The sequence below is a fragment of the Lepisosteus platostomus genome, chromosome 15 (assembly GCF_059453375.1).
Source record: "Lepisosteus platostomus isolate fLepPlt1 chromosome 15, fLepPlt1.hap1, whole genome shotgun sequence".
NCBI lineage: Eukaryota > Metazoa > Chordata > Actinopteri > Semionotiformes > Lepisosteidae > Lepisosteus > Lepisosteus platostomus.
The window spans coordinates 22638089-22656116 of NC_142625.1; the positions used below are offsets into that span (position 1 = coordinate 22638089).

An 18028-nucleotide genomic window follows, 5' to 3' on the forward strand; every position below is an offset into this window, starting at 1 on the left:
AAAACACTTTCAGAGGCTTAGAAGGGTATACTTTCAGATTACATGTAATATTATTGGTCGTTCCATTGGTTCAATGTTTTTCATCCTGAAAGCATTTTAACGTATTTGAAATGTAGCAAGAAACCTACTAAATCCATTACTGAAGTTCAGCACACACCTGACTAACACATAGCAGCCATTTGGCACCAGCAGCCCCAGTTACATTATTGAATTAAAGAAAAAGTACTGTATAGGATTGCTAATTTTAACACGTTCAAAGGGAACCAAGCACATTATGGTTTTACACCTAACAGTTCATTGGGATCCTTAATCTGAATCTTTTATGACCAGTCATGATCAGGGTTTCACATTTCATCCAATTGACAGAACCACCTATAGTCCACTGTACTAGAAAACTGGTTTGAAAAATCTGGTTTAGAGGGAAGAGAGCCTCTTATAGCAGCAACACATTTTCCTTAGAGGTCTCCCATCCCAATATTAACCAGGCTCTGCCTTGAATAGTCTATAAGTTCTAATGACATCAGGCTAGAAGGTGGGTTTGTATTGGAGAACAATACCTATTACACGAATAAGGTTCCTTTTACATTCTGCATAAGCAGCACTAGAAGATAATTTCTGTTGTTTTCTGTTGATCTGGCTTCAGCAGACCATCTGATTAGCATATGCAAAATACCATCTTACACTACCTTTCTATCCTTTCATTTCTTGACTTATTTAAAAGGCCATGAAATTCACAACAAAATATTTTTTGCACATTTAAGTGTTATTTTTATTAACTGCAGTCAAGAGTGAGAACAACAAAACACTTTTTCAAATCAGAACATCTCTCTCACATTTATGTGCAAAAACGTACGACATTAACATTGCAAAAATGTAAACCTTAAAAAACCCTAAAGATAACATTACAATTGGAGGAAAGCTCTACAGGACATATTCCTTAAGCAGTGCAGGTTTCAAGCAATTTACATTTGGCACTGAAAATACAGTCTTGCAAAGTCTAAGAAATGTTTCTCTGAAACTAATAAAGTATGTGGGCTGTTACAGAGACAGCACATCATCCAAAAGTAAATCACAGCAAGAATGGAATAAGTATTACCCAGTTACACTACCAGCTAAGTATCACAGAACACATTTCATTTATATGTATGTGGACAGCAAATATACTGAACTTTTCATTTCAAACAAAAAGTAGCCAAGTGCACAAACAGTTTTTGAATTAATAGTAATTCTAACAAAAATAAAAATGACAGTATGTAATGCATATGAATTACATCACTTGCAAATGAAATTTAAATGTCTGTCATTAAAAGGTGTTCCTCAACCACTGAAATAATAATGTTTTTTTTTGCATGGGGAAAAATAATCCCGGTTTACATCCTCAGCATATTAAACAATATCCCTTTCACACAGCCATGCAAACATTTCTAAGTTTAAAAACGTGATGAATGATCTGTAGATCTGCAAAATAATCATGTGGCAAGGTAACAGAATTCTATGGTAAATGGATGTCAAATACCCATCTAACATTTAATGCAGGTAAGATGTGTGGATACTACTAAACACCCATGTTGCATCAGACTGTCAGATTTCAATTCTGCAATATCATCTCCACTTGAAGTACACTCTACACTATCACTTACGGAACGCACGTGTAAAGAACTCTTATTGTATTTGCAAAACCACTTAAAAAAATATACAGCTTTCATACACCTAATCAGATTAAGAACAGAACTTGTGTAAAACAGTTTCTCCAGTCCTAGTACCCCCTTTGCAAAATGAAACTCCGCTACTGAACCATATTTTAAATGGATATTTCAGAGTGCTGGCAAATGCACTTCACATAAATCAGAAATTCAGAAAAAAGACAGAAAAATTTAATCTCTTATCGAATATGAAATACTCAGTTAAAACACCCTCTCAAAACAGCCAGTGTCATAACCCTCAATGACCGAGAACAAGCATATTTTCCCACTTGCAGTGTCTCGCTATCAGAAACTTCAACAAAAAATAAAAAAGATAAAGCACATTAATAGATATCCTACTATCTGGTAGACTACATTTAAAATCAATAGGTTTCCTCTTACTGAGCCAATCGGTGGGGACATTGATGAACTCACACAAGATCCCAATTCTGCAACATCCAAGCTAATATATATGTCAAAATACAGCTAGTATCATTTACACTGCTGTATGATTAATGAACACTTGCTTCATGCTCTCATTGTAAATTGTTCTTGCAAATCTTTTTTAAAGTGAATGACACACATTACTCAGCCAGAGAAAGGAACAATCATTTCTCAACATAAATTGTATGCTCTCATGGTGCTGGTACCCAAATTTGTGTCATCCCATCTTCACTGCAATATGAAGATGTGGAACAGCAGTATGATCTTTGTCATTAATAAAAAACAAGCACAATCTTAAACACAAGTTTAAGTAATTAAAAAAAATACACTTCCTAATGTCTAATAATTATTACCTTATTAAGAATAATTCTGGCAGTATATGAAGAGAGCTATATTGTTCCACCTCACTAAAATTCCAGCAGGCAAAACAGCACTGTTTTGGAATCTTTTCAACTACAGATTTTAGTATAATTCAGCTACTAAAGCTTGTGAAATGCACCTTTTTTTAATTGTAACCCCATTTTTAAGCAGGACGTACCACATGGTTCCAAAAATATAACCATTAAACATTAGGCAATTTCCTCAAACACAAGCAATTTTACACTCAGAAACATTTACAAGATCGATACTTCAATTACATATACCACCACACTTATATATGTAACCTCATTGACATCTTTTCAAAAGAAGGCCCAGAAAACAATACCTTGAGACACAAAAGAGGCACTTTTAAATTTAACAGTGTAAAGATGACAGGAATCTGTGGAGTTAACAAGCTGACCACAATAAGACTGCCAGAAGGCACAATAAAGAAACAAAACTTTTTCACATAAAGCCATTTACACTGATAAACTAAATGAAAAGATGCATAACTGACCACCCTTATCCTTACTATGCTTCTCTCTCACTGTTGCATCATGCAAAACCTTATTATAATCTCAAAAACATTAACTAGATAAATATCTAGGCCTCAGCAGAATAAAAATACTTAAATCTTAAAATTAACCATAATTACACTCCTCTGTAGGTTTTATAGCATGTATAGGTTTGATATGATTTAACATAACTTCTGTGATAGAATGCTAGACTCAGAAGACAAGCGCCTTATTGTTTTATGCATTTTTTCACCCTGTAGCCTCTCTGAACAGATCATACCAGACTAAAGAAGATGAAACAGAGTCGACTCTCCTGCTGCTTCCTCTACTCCAGTTGCTTTTACAAGACTAACTTAATTATTTGTGCCCCTAGCTGGAAGGAAGATGAAAATTAATGCTCTAATTTCTGTTGGGTCCCATTCAAAGGTTAAAAACATACCATGACCAGTACTCAGACCAGTGAGAATCTGATCACTGACTCTAATTTAAATATGCAATGTGGCATATTAGCAAGATCGTCCACTTAAGATCTATATTGCTATAACTTGTAGAATTTACTAATACAGTATTTATTTTATATGCATATGGTAAAAACACTTTAGACTATGGTACTGTAGCTTTAATTATTTTTAAAAAACATGCAAATCTACAAAACGTTGCTCAATGTTTTTTTTTAATTTTCCAGAAGCATCAAGGAAAATATTTTTTCTACAGAATCATTTCCTGACTTTCTAAGCATCTACCTTTTCTTTTCATCCATATTCTATTTTCTGTCAAACATGTCTTACGAACTGCAATACAATATACGAATTTGTTTTTAAACACATTTTTGAGATAAGAAGAAAAATCAGTTCTGTTGTAACTGTTCCACCTATCAAGCACAAATGTATGTCAACCCCCTGATAGCCAAAAATCAAGAAACCAAACACCATAAAGACACTTCATATTTGGAAAGATTAAATTCATGAAATGCAAACCGAATAATTAAAAATATCTGACAATACTTAGTATGCACTGAGGAAATAGAAGTTTTTTTTTTTTCATTTCATGGGTTGTGATCCACTAAAAATGGTAATGAAAATGATTTGCTTGGCCCTTAATATTTTGAAACTTGATAGCTTCAACAATGTTTATCCATCAAAAGATCCATTATAACTGTTTAGGAAAACAAACTATAAAACTCTGTAAAAGAAATAAACAAAGTTCTCCGAGATCAAATTCACTGAGAAATAAATAAGCATTCAGAGAAAAGATTTGGTCTGCCTAAGACAACTACCCCTCAAAATGAGCAAAGATTGTTGCAAACTCTGAAACCAGCCCCTCTGTTCTTTAAAACTGAAAAAGAAATGATATGACACTTAAGAGTTAGCATGTGTCTGAAGTGCCTACAGGGGACAAGATTTTGTGGTGTGAGCTAATCTCTAGTTTGTCAGAATGGGTGTTGACTACATTGAAGGGACCTCATCTATTTTTCTCTGTAATAGAGCAAGTACATTTTGAGGGGTTCAGGCAGAGGGAGGCTCAAGATCTTCTCCCTCAGCAGGTTGATGGGGGGATCGGGCTTAAGGTCGCCATGCTCCCGCTCTTCATCTTCCTCGTCCTCCTCTGCCCGCTCCTCTTCGATCTCGTCGCAGTTGTTATTGTCGTCCATGGGGCCCGGAATCATCCGGCTGACAAACACGTGCTTGTTGGACAAGAGGACGGAGTCCACTCGCCGGCGGTGCACCCTCCTGCGTTTGAACCGCGGAGCGCTCCTGGCCGCGGTGCCGTTCTTCGGCTTCTCTTGGTTGATGACCTTTTTCAAGGTGTGGCGTATTGAAATGCGGGACAGGTCCTGCAGCGTCCGCACTTCAAACATCGCTGCTTATGTTTTTTACAGATTTACAAACGGAGAAAACAAGCAATGTTAACAAACAGTTTTCTGATCATCTTAAAATAAGTGGCACACTAAAAATATTTACTCTCAGGATGGATAAATGATTGCAAACATAATAAAATATAAAGCATCAGTGAATAGAAGCCATATCAAATTATTTCAGCTGACGTGTTTCTTGACTGCACTTTGAACCTGTAATAAAGCCTAAAGAACAATATTATACAACTACATTTTTAAGCAGCATGATTGCTATTATTTGTGACAAACGCACATAAATAAAAAGAGCAAATCATCAAGCAACAATTAGGTAAATAAAGCATTATGTTTTAATCATGAGATACAAAAATCTTGAAAAGCGAGGTATTATTATGTACATTATTACTTTTTCCATTTCACTAGGGCAAACGTAGAATTCTGCTTCTGCTCATTACTGTGTTTATATGTTTACTATTGAGCAAGGTAGGCAAAGAAATATGGATCTACAGTTTCTCTAGAGCAGTGCTATTCCATGTAGAGAAAATACATGAAGCCCTTGCATGGACTCCATTGCACAACAAAGAACTGTTTCAAATGACCATCTTATTTAAATGCAAATGTGAAATGTATATGTAATATTCAGAGAAAGCCCTTTTGCTCCTGTAGGTTTAACATAATGCTGAAACGCAGGCAATACTACACGATTTATTTGACAGAAAATATCAATAGAGCAATACAAAAAGGCAATAGAACTTTGATACTTACGGAGTGGGACAAGTTTAGATTTCCCATTATCTCTGTTCTTAGGTTGTACAAGCGGGGCAAAGGACACAGCAATGATCTTTTTGGTTTCCCATGTGTTATATCCTGTGCGGGTAATCTTTGTTAGCTACAAAAAATCACATAAATATGAAGTTTCTCAATAAATAGGACAACAACAACAAGAACTCTACTATTGTAATTAATAAGTTACAATATCCATTTATATACTCTGGTGACACACTGGGCCTCTGTTATGTACTCTTTGGATAACACCAGCTCATAAGTATTAACATTGCTCCAACATTAATTAAAAATGGAACACTGATGATAAAAGGAATTGCTCACATTTAGAGGCATGTAAAAACCAAAGTTTACTCACCTGCAATAAAGACAACTGGAAAGCCAACTAAAAGATTTAGCTTTTTGTATATTTAAATCAGTCTAATGGGTAAGCAGCTTTGTAAACTACTTACATTAAATGAAATGCTTTTACACATGAATGTTTCACCTTCTGATACAACATGGGGGCTTATATAGGCTAATGCCTTTTTTCTGTGGATTGAACCAGCACATTAAGACTAAAGATGTATTACCCCCCCACTTTTAAAAGCGTTTTGTATTATTCAATTTATACCCTGCCAGTTAGGACACATGAAATGTTTCTTTACGGTTTGGCTCACAGCAACTGTAACCCTGTATGGAATAATAACTCTGGAGAGCAGGAGAAAAGGCAGACAGGCTCCTTGGAAATGCTCAGTCATCGACTCATCCACTGATGTCACTGTAAACCTCCAGGTGGGAAGAGTTCTTGTTTCACCAAGACCTGAAAGACCCCTGTGTGACCAATCTGAACCCAACCCCTGATGACAGTATGCTAACTGTTAGTCTGTTGTGGAAATCACAGTTACAGCTGTCTGGTGACATGACACAGGCAAATCATTAGGTGCTTAAATCCTCACCCAAGCAGGCAGGTTTTGTGTCACATTCACATTAACACAGAATCTAAAGTGGCATAATAGTTATAATTATAACAATGCATAGTTTGCCAAAAGAACTTGACAAAGGTGTCTGGTTTTCATTTATTTTCTCAAGGTCAAAGACATCTGGCTCACCTTCTCTTCTAAGGGCAAGACCAAAATTCCCCCCACTTTCAATAGGTTCCTCATGTAGTCCTCATGCTCCTTCTGCACGCCTGCTCCGCAGTAGACTCTGTCATACTGTCGACTTTCAGGGGTGATTTCAAGACAGTTCCCTACCACGAACGAGGGCTCACAGAACTCAAACCTGCAGAAGGCATGGTTAATGTTCAGAAGTTTCAATAATCTCGCACACTCCTGGTGTCAATTGGAACATCAATTCCATACAGTTATACAACTGTCCAATACAAACATAGAAAACTTGAAAACACAGCAACCTTAATCTTTATAACAAAAGGTTCTTCTTCTTCTTCTTCTCATTTCTTATCAACAATATGGTAGGGTGGATGCAGTCTTAAAAGCTTTATTTTATTATTAGGACCATACAAAGAAAAATGGTGCATGATGACAGGTATTCTCAATTGTGATGTTTTTTACCTTGAACTACTGCACATCAAACAAAGCAGATCACTTGAGAAAAAATATAAAGAATTATCACAAAATTCACCTAAAGAATGATAATATCATTATAAAGACAATGTTACTTTTCAATAGAGTACATGACGTGACAAACTCTGTGTTTAATATAGCAAATGTAGTGAATTAGTCACTAAAGAGTTATTTTGACAACACATTAAACACAATATGCAAATGATTGGGAATAGCTCAGTAACACACCAGAACAAGTGCTACTAATGCTGTTCACACCTCTGTACCTGGCACACAAGAATCTTAACTTCTGGTCCGCTGACAGCATGACTTTGGCAATTCCTCACACAGCGCACTTCTTCAAATATCAGAACTTAAAGGAGAACTGTGCCCTTTACAGCAGTTGTTTTATTCACCTCATGTTATTATTTACACTCCTACTTTAGCCATGTAAATGTCTCTCCTAGGCAGATACATGTTGGAACTACAGTACATACTCATGTGGACATTTAAACATTTCTGCAATCTTCCACATCATTATCATCCTGCCACAAAGCTATAAACTGCAGCACACAAGTGCAAACAGAGATACATTAAGATTTTTTAAGTATCTTACTGAACATGCTACTCGATATCTGGATTTATCTTAGGCCTGAATTTTATTTTTTACTATTGATGTATTTCTTGCCAAAATAATCAATGTATTAACAGATGTTTTGAAGGGATAAAAACAACAGTGTGAAGCTGTTACTACATGGGTAAAACAATTGGACTAAATTTATTAAATTACGCCAATTTATATACAGTTCTGCTTGACTAGTAAGAATTATTCAAGTCACATTAAGTCATTGAGACAAAATGGAAGGCAGAAGGGAATCTTGTTACACAGAAAAATTATCGTGTCTTAAAACCTTTACAAAGAAAATAAAAAAAGAGATGGCCAGTCCTGACTATAAGTACCGATCAAGCAATTCACTATCAGTAGTTGACACTGTTCACTTGTGGGGGTGACTGACATTTAACTTAATGAATGAATTTAATTCATTCTGGTTGCATAACAACACACAGTGCTCATGTATCAATGCAACTCTGCAAGCCAAAAAAGCATGCTATTGTTACCTAAAATAAACCAGTGTTCAGAATCATAATATCAAAAGGGAATGCAGGAACTGCTGCCTGTACAGGAAATATTTATATAGTTCTGTGTGGCTACCTGTATGATCACCTCCTCTGTTTAAGAAGTTACAGAACTTCAAGTGACTGCATACTGAGTAACTACTACAAAATTTATTTCATAACATATAAACAACTGAGCTTTATTATTTTCATTAATTACATGTAATCCATTTCTAAAACTTAATTTCCTTATTTTGCACACCCATAGAAATACAGTATGTATTTTTCACCTAGTGAAACCACCAATCTACTGGAATGACTTAATCTGCTGTTGTTTCTGTTTCATTCTGAATAAAGTAAATAACAGACAAAGGAAACATCTCACTTGTCAAAGCTGTCACTGGTCTTGATGAAAAAATCCAGCTTCTGGTAGGCATACTCAATGACATCAGCATGGAGCTCCACCCCGTGGTTAACACCAAATGGACCTTATAAGAAACACGAAATGAGGGGATCTCAATATCATTGTAACAATAATAACAACAACAACAACAACAACAACAACAATAATAATAATAATAATAATCTGAGTATTACATTGAACCATTCGTTCCATTGACTTATCCACAGTAACAGTGATTTCATTTTCAAAAGAAAGCTATTCAGTTACTAATACTGCCTAAAATGCATATACATGCAATACAAAAAAGTACAGATTTATCAAACAGCCCCTTATATACGAATCAACCTACTTAAAAATGAATCCCCAAAGCCTCCTAGTATTCGTGCTATGGTTACATTTTAACTAAGAGTCAAAAGTTACAGACAGAGTTATAGAGAAGTGTGGATACTCCTGAAAGTATGGATACCCCATACAGAGTGTTTTTTTTTTTTAATTGGGCAAAATATGAAGGGACTTTCTTATCACCATGAAGTGGAGTGAGTTTAACCTAGAGCTCTACCTAATATTAAGCCAACCATGGTACTGAGGTAGCCTGTTCCGCTCCCCAGGTTCAGAAAGGAAAGCCCGGGCTGTAGATCCAGGGCTTCCATGACTTCAGAGTAGATGCATGGAGCAGAGAGATGGATGTTCCCGTGTCTCCATGCCAGGTCCTTATATGCATTGTCCCTGAACTCCTCCAAGTAATAATCTGCCCGGTCAATGGCCCGGAAGGCCTGCTCCACCAGATCCGTCCGGATGTAATGGGCCTCTTTCAGATTATCGATTAACTCGTCGTTGTCCTCCCCGGCACTGACTGCTCCGCCCATCTTCACCGAATAGAAGTCGGCCTGTCAGGAGTCAGGCACTATGGGAAATAAAACGGGAGTGATTAGGGTTAACTTCAGGGTTCGGAGACCTCACACATCAAGAAAAGCCATAAGTGATCCAGAAGGACCACGCAACAAAATGACTCTTTAAATGTTATCATTCCAGCTGTAGTTATAAAAATACATGGGTTTTCTTAATTAAAACTGGAATAAAAAAGCAATATTTTAATGTCTAAACATTGCTGGTTTTAACACAATGTCATTCTTACCTGGGGGCTGAATGCCAATTTGCAATATCTTTATGCTTCAAATGTGAACTTTTTTGCAACTTCAGAGTACTTTAATGCACTTACTACAACTGCCCTTGCTGGAACTTCGATCTATTTTCTACATACATGTCTCACACTATTTTTACTCTCCTTTCAAAGTACCTACAGAACCCGTTACTATCACATCCTGATAACATATTTTAATAATTACTCAAATGGCAGCATTACATTCAATGATTTAAATAAATATATGTTTATATGTAAACATTAATGGTTTTATCTTCCAATTTTATTCCAAATTTTATCTACAACCAAGGTATGCACCACAAATTTAGCTCTTTTTAATGTTCCACTTCCTTTTACAGCCGTTACATTGACAAAGCAAGACAAGCAAACTAAAGAAACCTGCTACCTGTATATACTGTATACATACTGTATGTCTATTTTGAACACTGAGTTGTCTGACAAGATGAATTTAAACAGGACACAGCTCTTACACAACCACAGAACTAGACAAAAGACACAAGTAGATGGAGCAGACATACTTTCTCACCTCCTCAATGACAGATGGTTTTGTCTTCAAAACACAAATGAAAAATAATCTTAAATGTTTAATTTACAAAAAAGTGCTTATTTGTTCTTTAATATCAAGTTTATCTGTACTGATGGAGATATATGCATTATTCTTGGTAAAGACAATTTTAATTTTTGTGTCCTGTAAATACATGCAGATTGCATATGTAGCTAGTTTTCCCACAATTTTTCAATTTCTCTATTTTTCATATGTGCATATGTTAAGTTCACTGCCCATCTCCTAGATTCTCAACCTTAATTTGAAGTTATGTCATTATGGCAGCAGTAGTGGTTATGTCAACTTATAGCTGAAAGGCTGTGGGATCAAATTCCAGACAAGACACTGCTGTTGTACCCTTTACCCAGATCACTACAATAAAATACTCCCTATATAAATGGATAGAAAGTTGCTTTGGATAAAAGTGTAATTCAAATTAATTTGACTGCTACCAGTATTATTATTAGTAATGATGATGAGAACTTTGCTGAAAAGGGATACTGAGATATATAATGAATAAAACTCTTCCCTAACATAAAAACAACTCCTTCAAGATGTTATAACGACAACAATTCATGTACAGTATTTGAAAAGTCATCTACACACTAATATCTCATTTAAATAAATGATACAGGTTTTCATTAGGTGATGGTAACACCTAACAGCATCACAAACAAATGACCTCTTTGATTTGATATCTGCCTTTAGGTTGACATAAATCATAATAATTGTACAGAGTGTGTCTGTGTCCTGTGCCCTCACATTAAATTAATGTTAAGGGAACATTTATTGAAGCTGTATTGTATTACTTTTTAGGGGACAGATTATTTTGATGTGATGTCGATGGAAAACAGAAGCTCTGCACATTGTGCATCTGCACAGAATATCCCATGGAAAATAATTCAGCTTATGGACATTCAATAACCCTGAACTTTCTGTTTCTAAATCCTTTGAATCTGTAACACTGAGAGGCTGAAATTTTTATCTCCTATTGCAAAAATTACATCTTTTTTTAGAAGGACAGTGCAATTATTAATATAATCATCTGAAACCACATAATACATAGGATGATGCTTGTATCAATGCTTTACAAAAAACAGGTGGTAGTTTAACAAGTAAGAAATGGTCTCTTTCCAAATTTCTACATCTATATTATTGACAATCCACAACCTACAATGGAATTTTAATTAAAAGTATCAACTTCATTTCACAATAAGTTATCATATGCAGGATTCTTAAAGCAAAGCCAATCCTTAATTTTGCTGAAATGATAAAATAAACAAAACATTATTGTTCAATCATTAATAACCTCCAATATATGACACAATTAAAGGACAGAGACAAACAATTTCAGATATTTACTAATTTAATTTATTGCTGTAAGCATTTTTGCTGCCCCACAAAAAAACATTTTGCTTTCAGTAGGCAAACATTTTTCTAATTGGTTACAAATATGTATTATGCAAGTTCCAGTTTGTGATGATTTCTGCATTCACGTACCAGTCTTTAGAAGTAACAGAGACTCACCAGACTTATTTTACCATATTGTTATAATTCTCCATATACAATATATTTTAATCTCATTTGGGATTGTGAACCATCCATGTGGCTCTTCTATCCTGGTTGAACCTACAGCAAACCTGGTTTGCCAATTGTAACACATTTTGGATAAACGAATTATTTAAAAATAAACAAACATACTAATTTATAAACTTAGGTTTGTAAATATATACTATTTGCCACAAGCCTGAATTTTGGCAGTACTGTGGGGGTTTAGTCACGCTGGGTTATACTGTTAGGTAATGGAAAATAATATGTTTAAGGTAAAATGGGCGATGTTTTCACGTCCATTAAAAGAAACGTGCATCTGTTTCCCCCAAAATGCTGTGCCAGTGTGGTTTTCGTTTATAACTAGACAGACTACAGCGGTAATCTACTTTTTGCCTAAGACAGTGCTGACTCTCGATGTACAGTTTATTAAATCTGTGTTTTCACGTAATCAAAGCGATAAAAAGAGGCGCTCAACAGTTTTCAGATGGAGTTGACAAAGCTCAATGCTCACGGCTACCAGCGACTTTTTTTCTGGTGTTCCTGATTATCCTGATTATTACGGCCTTGTTCTATAATAAGACTGCATGTATGAGCCGGGAGGTGGTGCTGTAACACTTGACTGTACTGGATTAGTTCGGCTATAAATCTATTGCCAGTATAGGAACAGCGGAGAAACAGATATTTCTTTTTATTTTTCATAATATAAGGCACAGTACGAGAATACAAATACGTAATGGAGCCTCGGAAACACTGCATACACACCGTGCTTCTCTTCCGGAAATGTGCAGCCCTACTCTGATTCAACCAGCTAATTGCCTGGGTGACCTTCGAGGGATTAAACGATTTATTTATTTTGTTTTTTTTAATCGGAATTTTCAAAGCGATAAGGTTTACTTTGAATTAAAAGTGACAAGTCGGTAGATTTCTCACCTTTGTCTTCTGCGACAGCAGTCTGGGAAATCGAGAAGCGGAAAATAAACGGGGGAGAAACACAATACCCGTAAGAAATAACTCAGTGACAGCAGCAAATAAAGACGCCTCTAAAAAAAGCATGTAGCTGTTATCAGCTATTTGGAAATGCAAATTGTTTGTATAGTAATATTTTGTCTTCGCCTTGTTTTCTTCAAGCTTTTGTGCAGAAACATTCACAGCCAGTTCAGAGCTGGATGTAAACAATGACCAGCTGACTCCGTGACGTCACGCACACAAATGCACCACATGAGGAATGTGGGCTGCAGCAATAAGACCTTGTTTTGTATCGACTCTTCCTTTCGCTCTATGAAAGCACGCGACTGCAAAAGCTTTAGCATGTTCCTACAGCGCCTTCTTTATCTTGTAAAAATAAGTGTTGTGTTGTCCTGCATAATATGCTTATTCAGGTGTTAAAAAAAACGTATCAGTAGCATTCCCTCGTGCTCGAGATGGCCCAGATACTGTAGATTATTATGAAACAAAAACTACCATTGCTACAAAGCTGAAGCAAGCAGCGTGTATAACTGATAAGTCTAGGAAGGCTACTATATTAAAATCAGTCTGTGTTCTTTCACTCAAGCAAAAACATTAACATCTTACTATTTTACTTCTCCCCCACCAGTGCAACCTTTGTTCATCTAATTCATCTAATTCTGGTCTCCTGTCTGTCCTCCAAGCCCGCCTTCAAGCTATGGGTGACAGGGCCTTCTCCCACTAAGCCCCAAAGCTCTGGAATTCTATACCTAAGGATATCAGAGCACTTTTAAATCAAGACTAAAAACCTTCTTTAGAAGGGCTTTTATTTAATTAAATTAAATGACAATAAAGGAAATAATTCAAGGATACAAATGGAAATTAAGAGAATGTGTGTTCATGATTAAAAATAGGAGACAAGGATTTATACAAGGACCTCAGGGAATTTATTTGCCATGTGTACATGCACAATGGTTTCTCAATCACACCATTCTCCCAGAACATACCTGGTACAACGGACACCAGACAACGCAGTCAGTATATTGCAATACAGTAAATTATAAATAGTGATTCTTACATCAATAAGTTACTTTATGATCAAGCAAGATGTGCTAAATGATCTCTCATTTGCAGCCTTTCCTGCATTCTTTTGCATTTCTGAGTGAATTCTTTGACTTTTTTTCCAAGGAGAAATAACTTTTAATATGTAGTTTAAACTTCAGACTAAAATAACATATCTTTTGATGTACTTTCCATCTATTTGTAATGTGTATACTTGTTAAAAGCATGATAATATGAACTTACATCGCAGAAACAAATGGTCTTTTTAGATCCTTGGTTTTATTATTCATTATCACACAGCTGTGAATTAATGACTGTTCTTAAAACATCTTATTACAGTCTATATTTAATGCACGTTTGTCTCCAATGAATGCAAGTTAAATTATGTTTGTATGAAGAAAAAAACAGGAATAATTACCATTGTTAATACAAATCAAGAATGGTACCGCTGTCATCTTAATAAGCATTTTAAAACCTGCAGTACATCTGATTTCTGTTAAGTGGTGTATGTGATAAAAATTGACAAAATAGTAGAAAAGGGGAGAGATTTTAGATACAGTATGGGCAATGATAATAACTGCATTTCCTTTGAGGAATTTATCAGGTTAGTATTAGTTTGATATATTAGGAATACTTTAAAAATGAATGCTTAAGAAATAGATTGTTGTGCACCTATATATATATATATTTGTGTTGTATAGCTTTAAATTCACATTCATTTCTGTTATGTGAAATTCATATTATTAGGTCAGTCTCCTGTAAAATAGATAATTTAGATAGACCTCCTTTTTAATATGAGCTTAAGTAATTCTATTACATGCTATACAGTATTTATAGACAAATAATAATATTGCAGGAACAGTGTGCTCTTCAATTAAAACTAAAAACAGTTTCCATCATAAAGCATCATCATCGCGTCACTTTCAATAACTGCTTATCCAATTCAGGGACACAGTGGCCCAGAGCCTATCCTGGGACACCCTGGGCTCAAGGCAGGATACACCCTGCATGGGACGCCAGTCCTTCTCAGCACACACGCAGGCACAGTTACTGTATGTTCACACTCACACCAGGACCAATTTTATAGAAGCCAATTAATCTACCAGCATGTTTATGGACTATGGGAGGGAACTGGAGCACCCAGAGGAAACCCATGCAAGCCACCCCATGGATTGAAAACCAGCACCGTGAGGCAGCAATGCTAACCACTGCACTGCTGTACCTCCCCAATACAAAGCAGAATATCTACAACACACATGAATTTGTCTATGTGGATAAAAAGTAATAGGCAAGCAAAACAATACAGTATAGTGGAAATAATTCAAAAATTTTTAAGTGCTTTTAAGCTGCCATAGCAAAACAGAAAGCTTACAAGAGTGGCAATTTGTGATAGGTAGGTTTTAAAATGGTCATTATTCTGCATTGCAACAACAATAAACAATTCATTTTAAATGTATTCAGTTTTTTTTTTAATATGCTGTTCCATACTCATTCATAACTTCATTATCCTTTGGGATCTGCCAGAAGTTACAGTTCCCATAGGGTTTCTAGGCTTGACATCTTTCTTCTCACATAATTTTAGCCCAGGAAAGGTACTGGTTTCATTTAGAAACTCAATAAAGAGATTTATTTTTAAACTATGTAACTAGAAACAGGCACGTTTCATGCCTACAATTCAGAATGCATACTTCAAAAATTGCATGCTTGATCAAAAAAAAAAATCAGCTTGGTTTTTAAAGAGGATTCTTACCTCATTAATCCAGCAGGTGTCAGCACTCTTGTGCAATATATCGTTTGTTTCTGCTATGAGAAAAAGCCCCCATTTTCTAAAGCGTGTAAGTTCTTGATAATGTAATGTATTCCCAGACAAATCACACAAGATACTGCTGAGTTCCACTCCTATAAATAATCAGAAAAACATAAACGTATATTCACTACCATAAAGGTACATACTGAAGTTTAACAAAGCTCTTTGTTGGAAAGAAATACAAGAAGTAAACAAGTATAGTATTGTTGGGATATATCATTTTTTATAGTATATAATATTTGAGTGTGAATAATGAAAAATTGTTTTATACTTGCTTATTTATAATAAGATAATAAGAGGTCATTAACATATAATATGCTATGTGAGCAGGTTCAATGGTAAATATTTGATAGGATACATGAGAATCTGGATTTTATTGAATCTATTTCACCTTGAGTCTCAGAAATTTTGGACGAGAGCAGCATTGTGGGAAGTAAGTGTCTAGTCTGCCTAAATGTGGTCACACTCTGCATTGAACATCTCAAATTCAGATCTAAGGTACTGTTTACATTATAAGAGACTATTTAAAATCCTCAATAAATAAAGAGCATCAAGAAAAAATATATATTTCCTATTATGTGTGTTCTTACATACTGAATAAGAAAACAGATTTAAAAAAAGAAAATGGATGAAAATAATTTTTTCAAGTTGCCACTACAGTTTGTCCAGAGTTTGAGTGCTTGTAAAAGTTGGGCTTCACTGATGTTTCTCATACTTACTGGGTGCAAACAGATGTGTACATTAGGAGATTAGTGATGAGTCTGGAAGCCTGGGCTCCTGCCGAGAGAAGCTTTTTTTCAGGAAAGACTCAGCTCCCATCTGTCACCCCCAGCTGATGAATACATTAACGTTTCACTCAACGTTTATTTAATCAAAAGGGCAACTTTTGAATATCGTTTGTTATTTACATGGATTATTTTTCTCCTCCCCCACTGCTCCCCCATTCAACAAAAAACCCAAATTCCACTTAAGCATATTGATCTTTAGGGTTTTCCTTCCTGTTTTTCCTCCATTTTTTATAGTTTCAGAAAACAATTTTTTTGCTCTCTAATCACACATGAGGCTTTTCTTTGTTGTTTGCTCTAACTTTTAAATGCAAATTGGACCATGGATTAATTACAAGAAGCCACATAACATTTGCATAGGGAACCAATGAGTGTCTTTTGAAATGCTTTCCAATGTTGTCACTGTGATGTTTTATAACTTCCAATAAGAACTAAGAGTTGGCTTTAGAAAATCAGTTTAAGCAATATTAAGAGATTTCAAAGAATTCTTTTTCTGTTTTTTAATGGTTAGAAATGTGGATGTCACTGCTAGTAAGTGGGAAAACAACTACTGAAGGTTTTGTCCTGTGGTCTTTTGTTAATTCTGAGTCTATTTCTATAACCAGTGCTGTTTTTTCTATAGCCAATGCGGTTTTTAACTCCTGCGACAACATTTCCATTCTCAATGTGAAAAACACAGTACATGAGTACTACTGTATGTTAATCCAATTAACTACATTTACATTTCTATTTTTTTCAGATGTTTCAGACATGTAGATGTTATTACATTTTTGAAAAGTGAATACTAGCTTCATTATTCAAAATTGCATACACTCGTGATCTGTTTTGGAGACGTGAGCAAATACAGCATAGAAAGCTCCTCAATAATATACATAATGATACATGATGAAAAGGCTAAACCTTGATTTCACATCATTAGCACATTGGATACATACACAATCTTATATTTACGTAGTGCACATATGGTTTTTTGATTGATTGAGCTGTATTGAGCCTTGGGATAACAAAATGCTGAGCTCAAGTGAAGTGATTTCATGAAATCGCAAGGTTCTCTATGGTATTTGAATTGGGTGAACATCACCAAAAAGATTTGATTAAGAATCTGTATAAATAGACGTTCAAAAAGACATTATTTTAATTAATGAAAGCAAAGTGAAAGATAAGACCATGCCCCACTTGAATAAAATTGCCTGGCTTCTACTGACATAAAAAAAGCTAGCTTGTTTCTGAGAGAAGGTGCCTGGAAAATGAGATGTTCTGCTCCAGCAATCAGCTGACTAGTCAAGAGAAACCAGGAAGCCAGCTCTGTAAAGGACAGGCCATATCCTGAAAGACAGAGGGTCACCACATCAGCTGAGGACAGTCACGTCTGTCTTATCCATCTGCATAACCATTCTCAGTCTTCAGTGGGTGAGAAATGTATGAGACACAGGATGGGAAAATCCAGGAAGAAATAACATGTGCATCAGCAGA

General features: G+C 35.4%; 1 protein-coding gene across 2 annotated transcripts; it reads right to left on the bottom strand.

The window, feature by feature from the left end:
• Positions 1 to 744: 744 nt before the first annotated feature.
• pcmtd2b (protein-L-isoaspartate (D-aspartate) O-methyltransferase domain containing 2b) lies at positions 745 to 13158 on the bottom strand. Of its 2 annotated transcripts, none has more exons than XM_088607812.1 (6): positions 12887 to 13158; positions 9259 to 9603; positions 8682 to 8784; positions 6728 to 6899; positions 5619 to 5742; positions 745 to 4861 (listed from the first exon to the last, which is right to left on the bottom strand). In XM_088607812.1, exons 2-6 carry the CDS (start codon positions 9563 to 9565, stop codon positions 4467 to 4469), a joined length of 1101 nt encoding a protein of 366 aa, XP_088463938.1. In that variant the 5' UTR covers positions 9566 to 9603; positions 12887 to 13158; the 3' UTR covers positions 745 to 4466. The 2 variants fall into 2 exon arrangements, with proteins under 2 accessions (XP_088463938.1, XP_088463937.1); XM_088607811.1 differs by having other exon boundaries at positions 745 to 4864.
• Positions 13159 to 18028: the final 4870 nt, after the last annotated feature.

Bases quoted from the DNA above. Each gene is read 5' to 3' on its own strand.
- pcmtd2b (XM_088607811.1), bottom strand. From the start codon at position 9,565: ATGGGCGGAGCAGTCAGTGCCGGGGAGGACAACGACGAGTTAATCGAT. The intron at 8,785-9,258 runs GTAGAGCTCTAG...GTTTCTTATAAG, and splicing joins CATGGTTGGCTTAATATTAG to GTCCATTTGGTGTTAACCAC. The intron at 5,743-6,727 runs GTGAGCCAGATG...GATTTTTTGTAG, and splicing joins TCTTGCCCTTAGAAGAGAAG to CTAACAAAGATTACCCGCAC.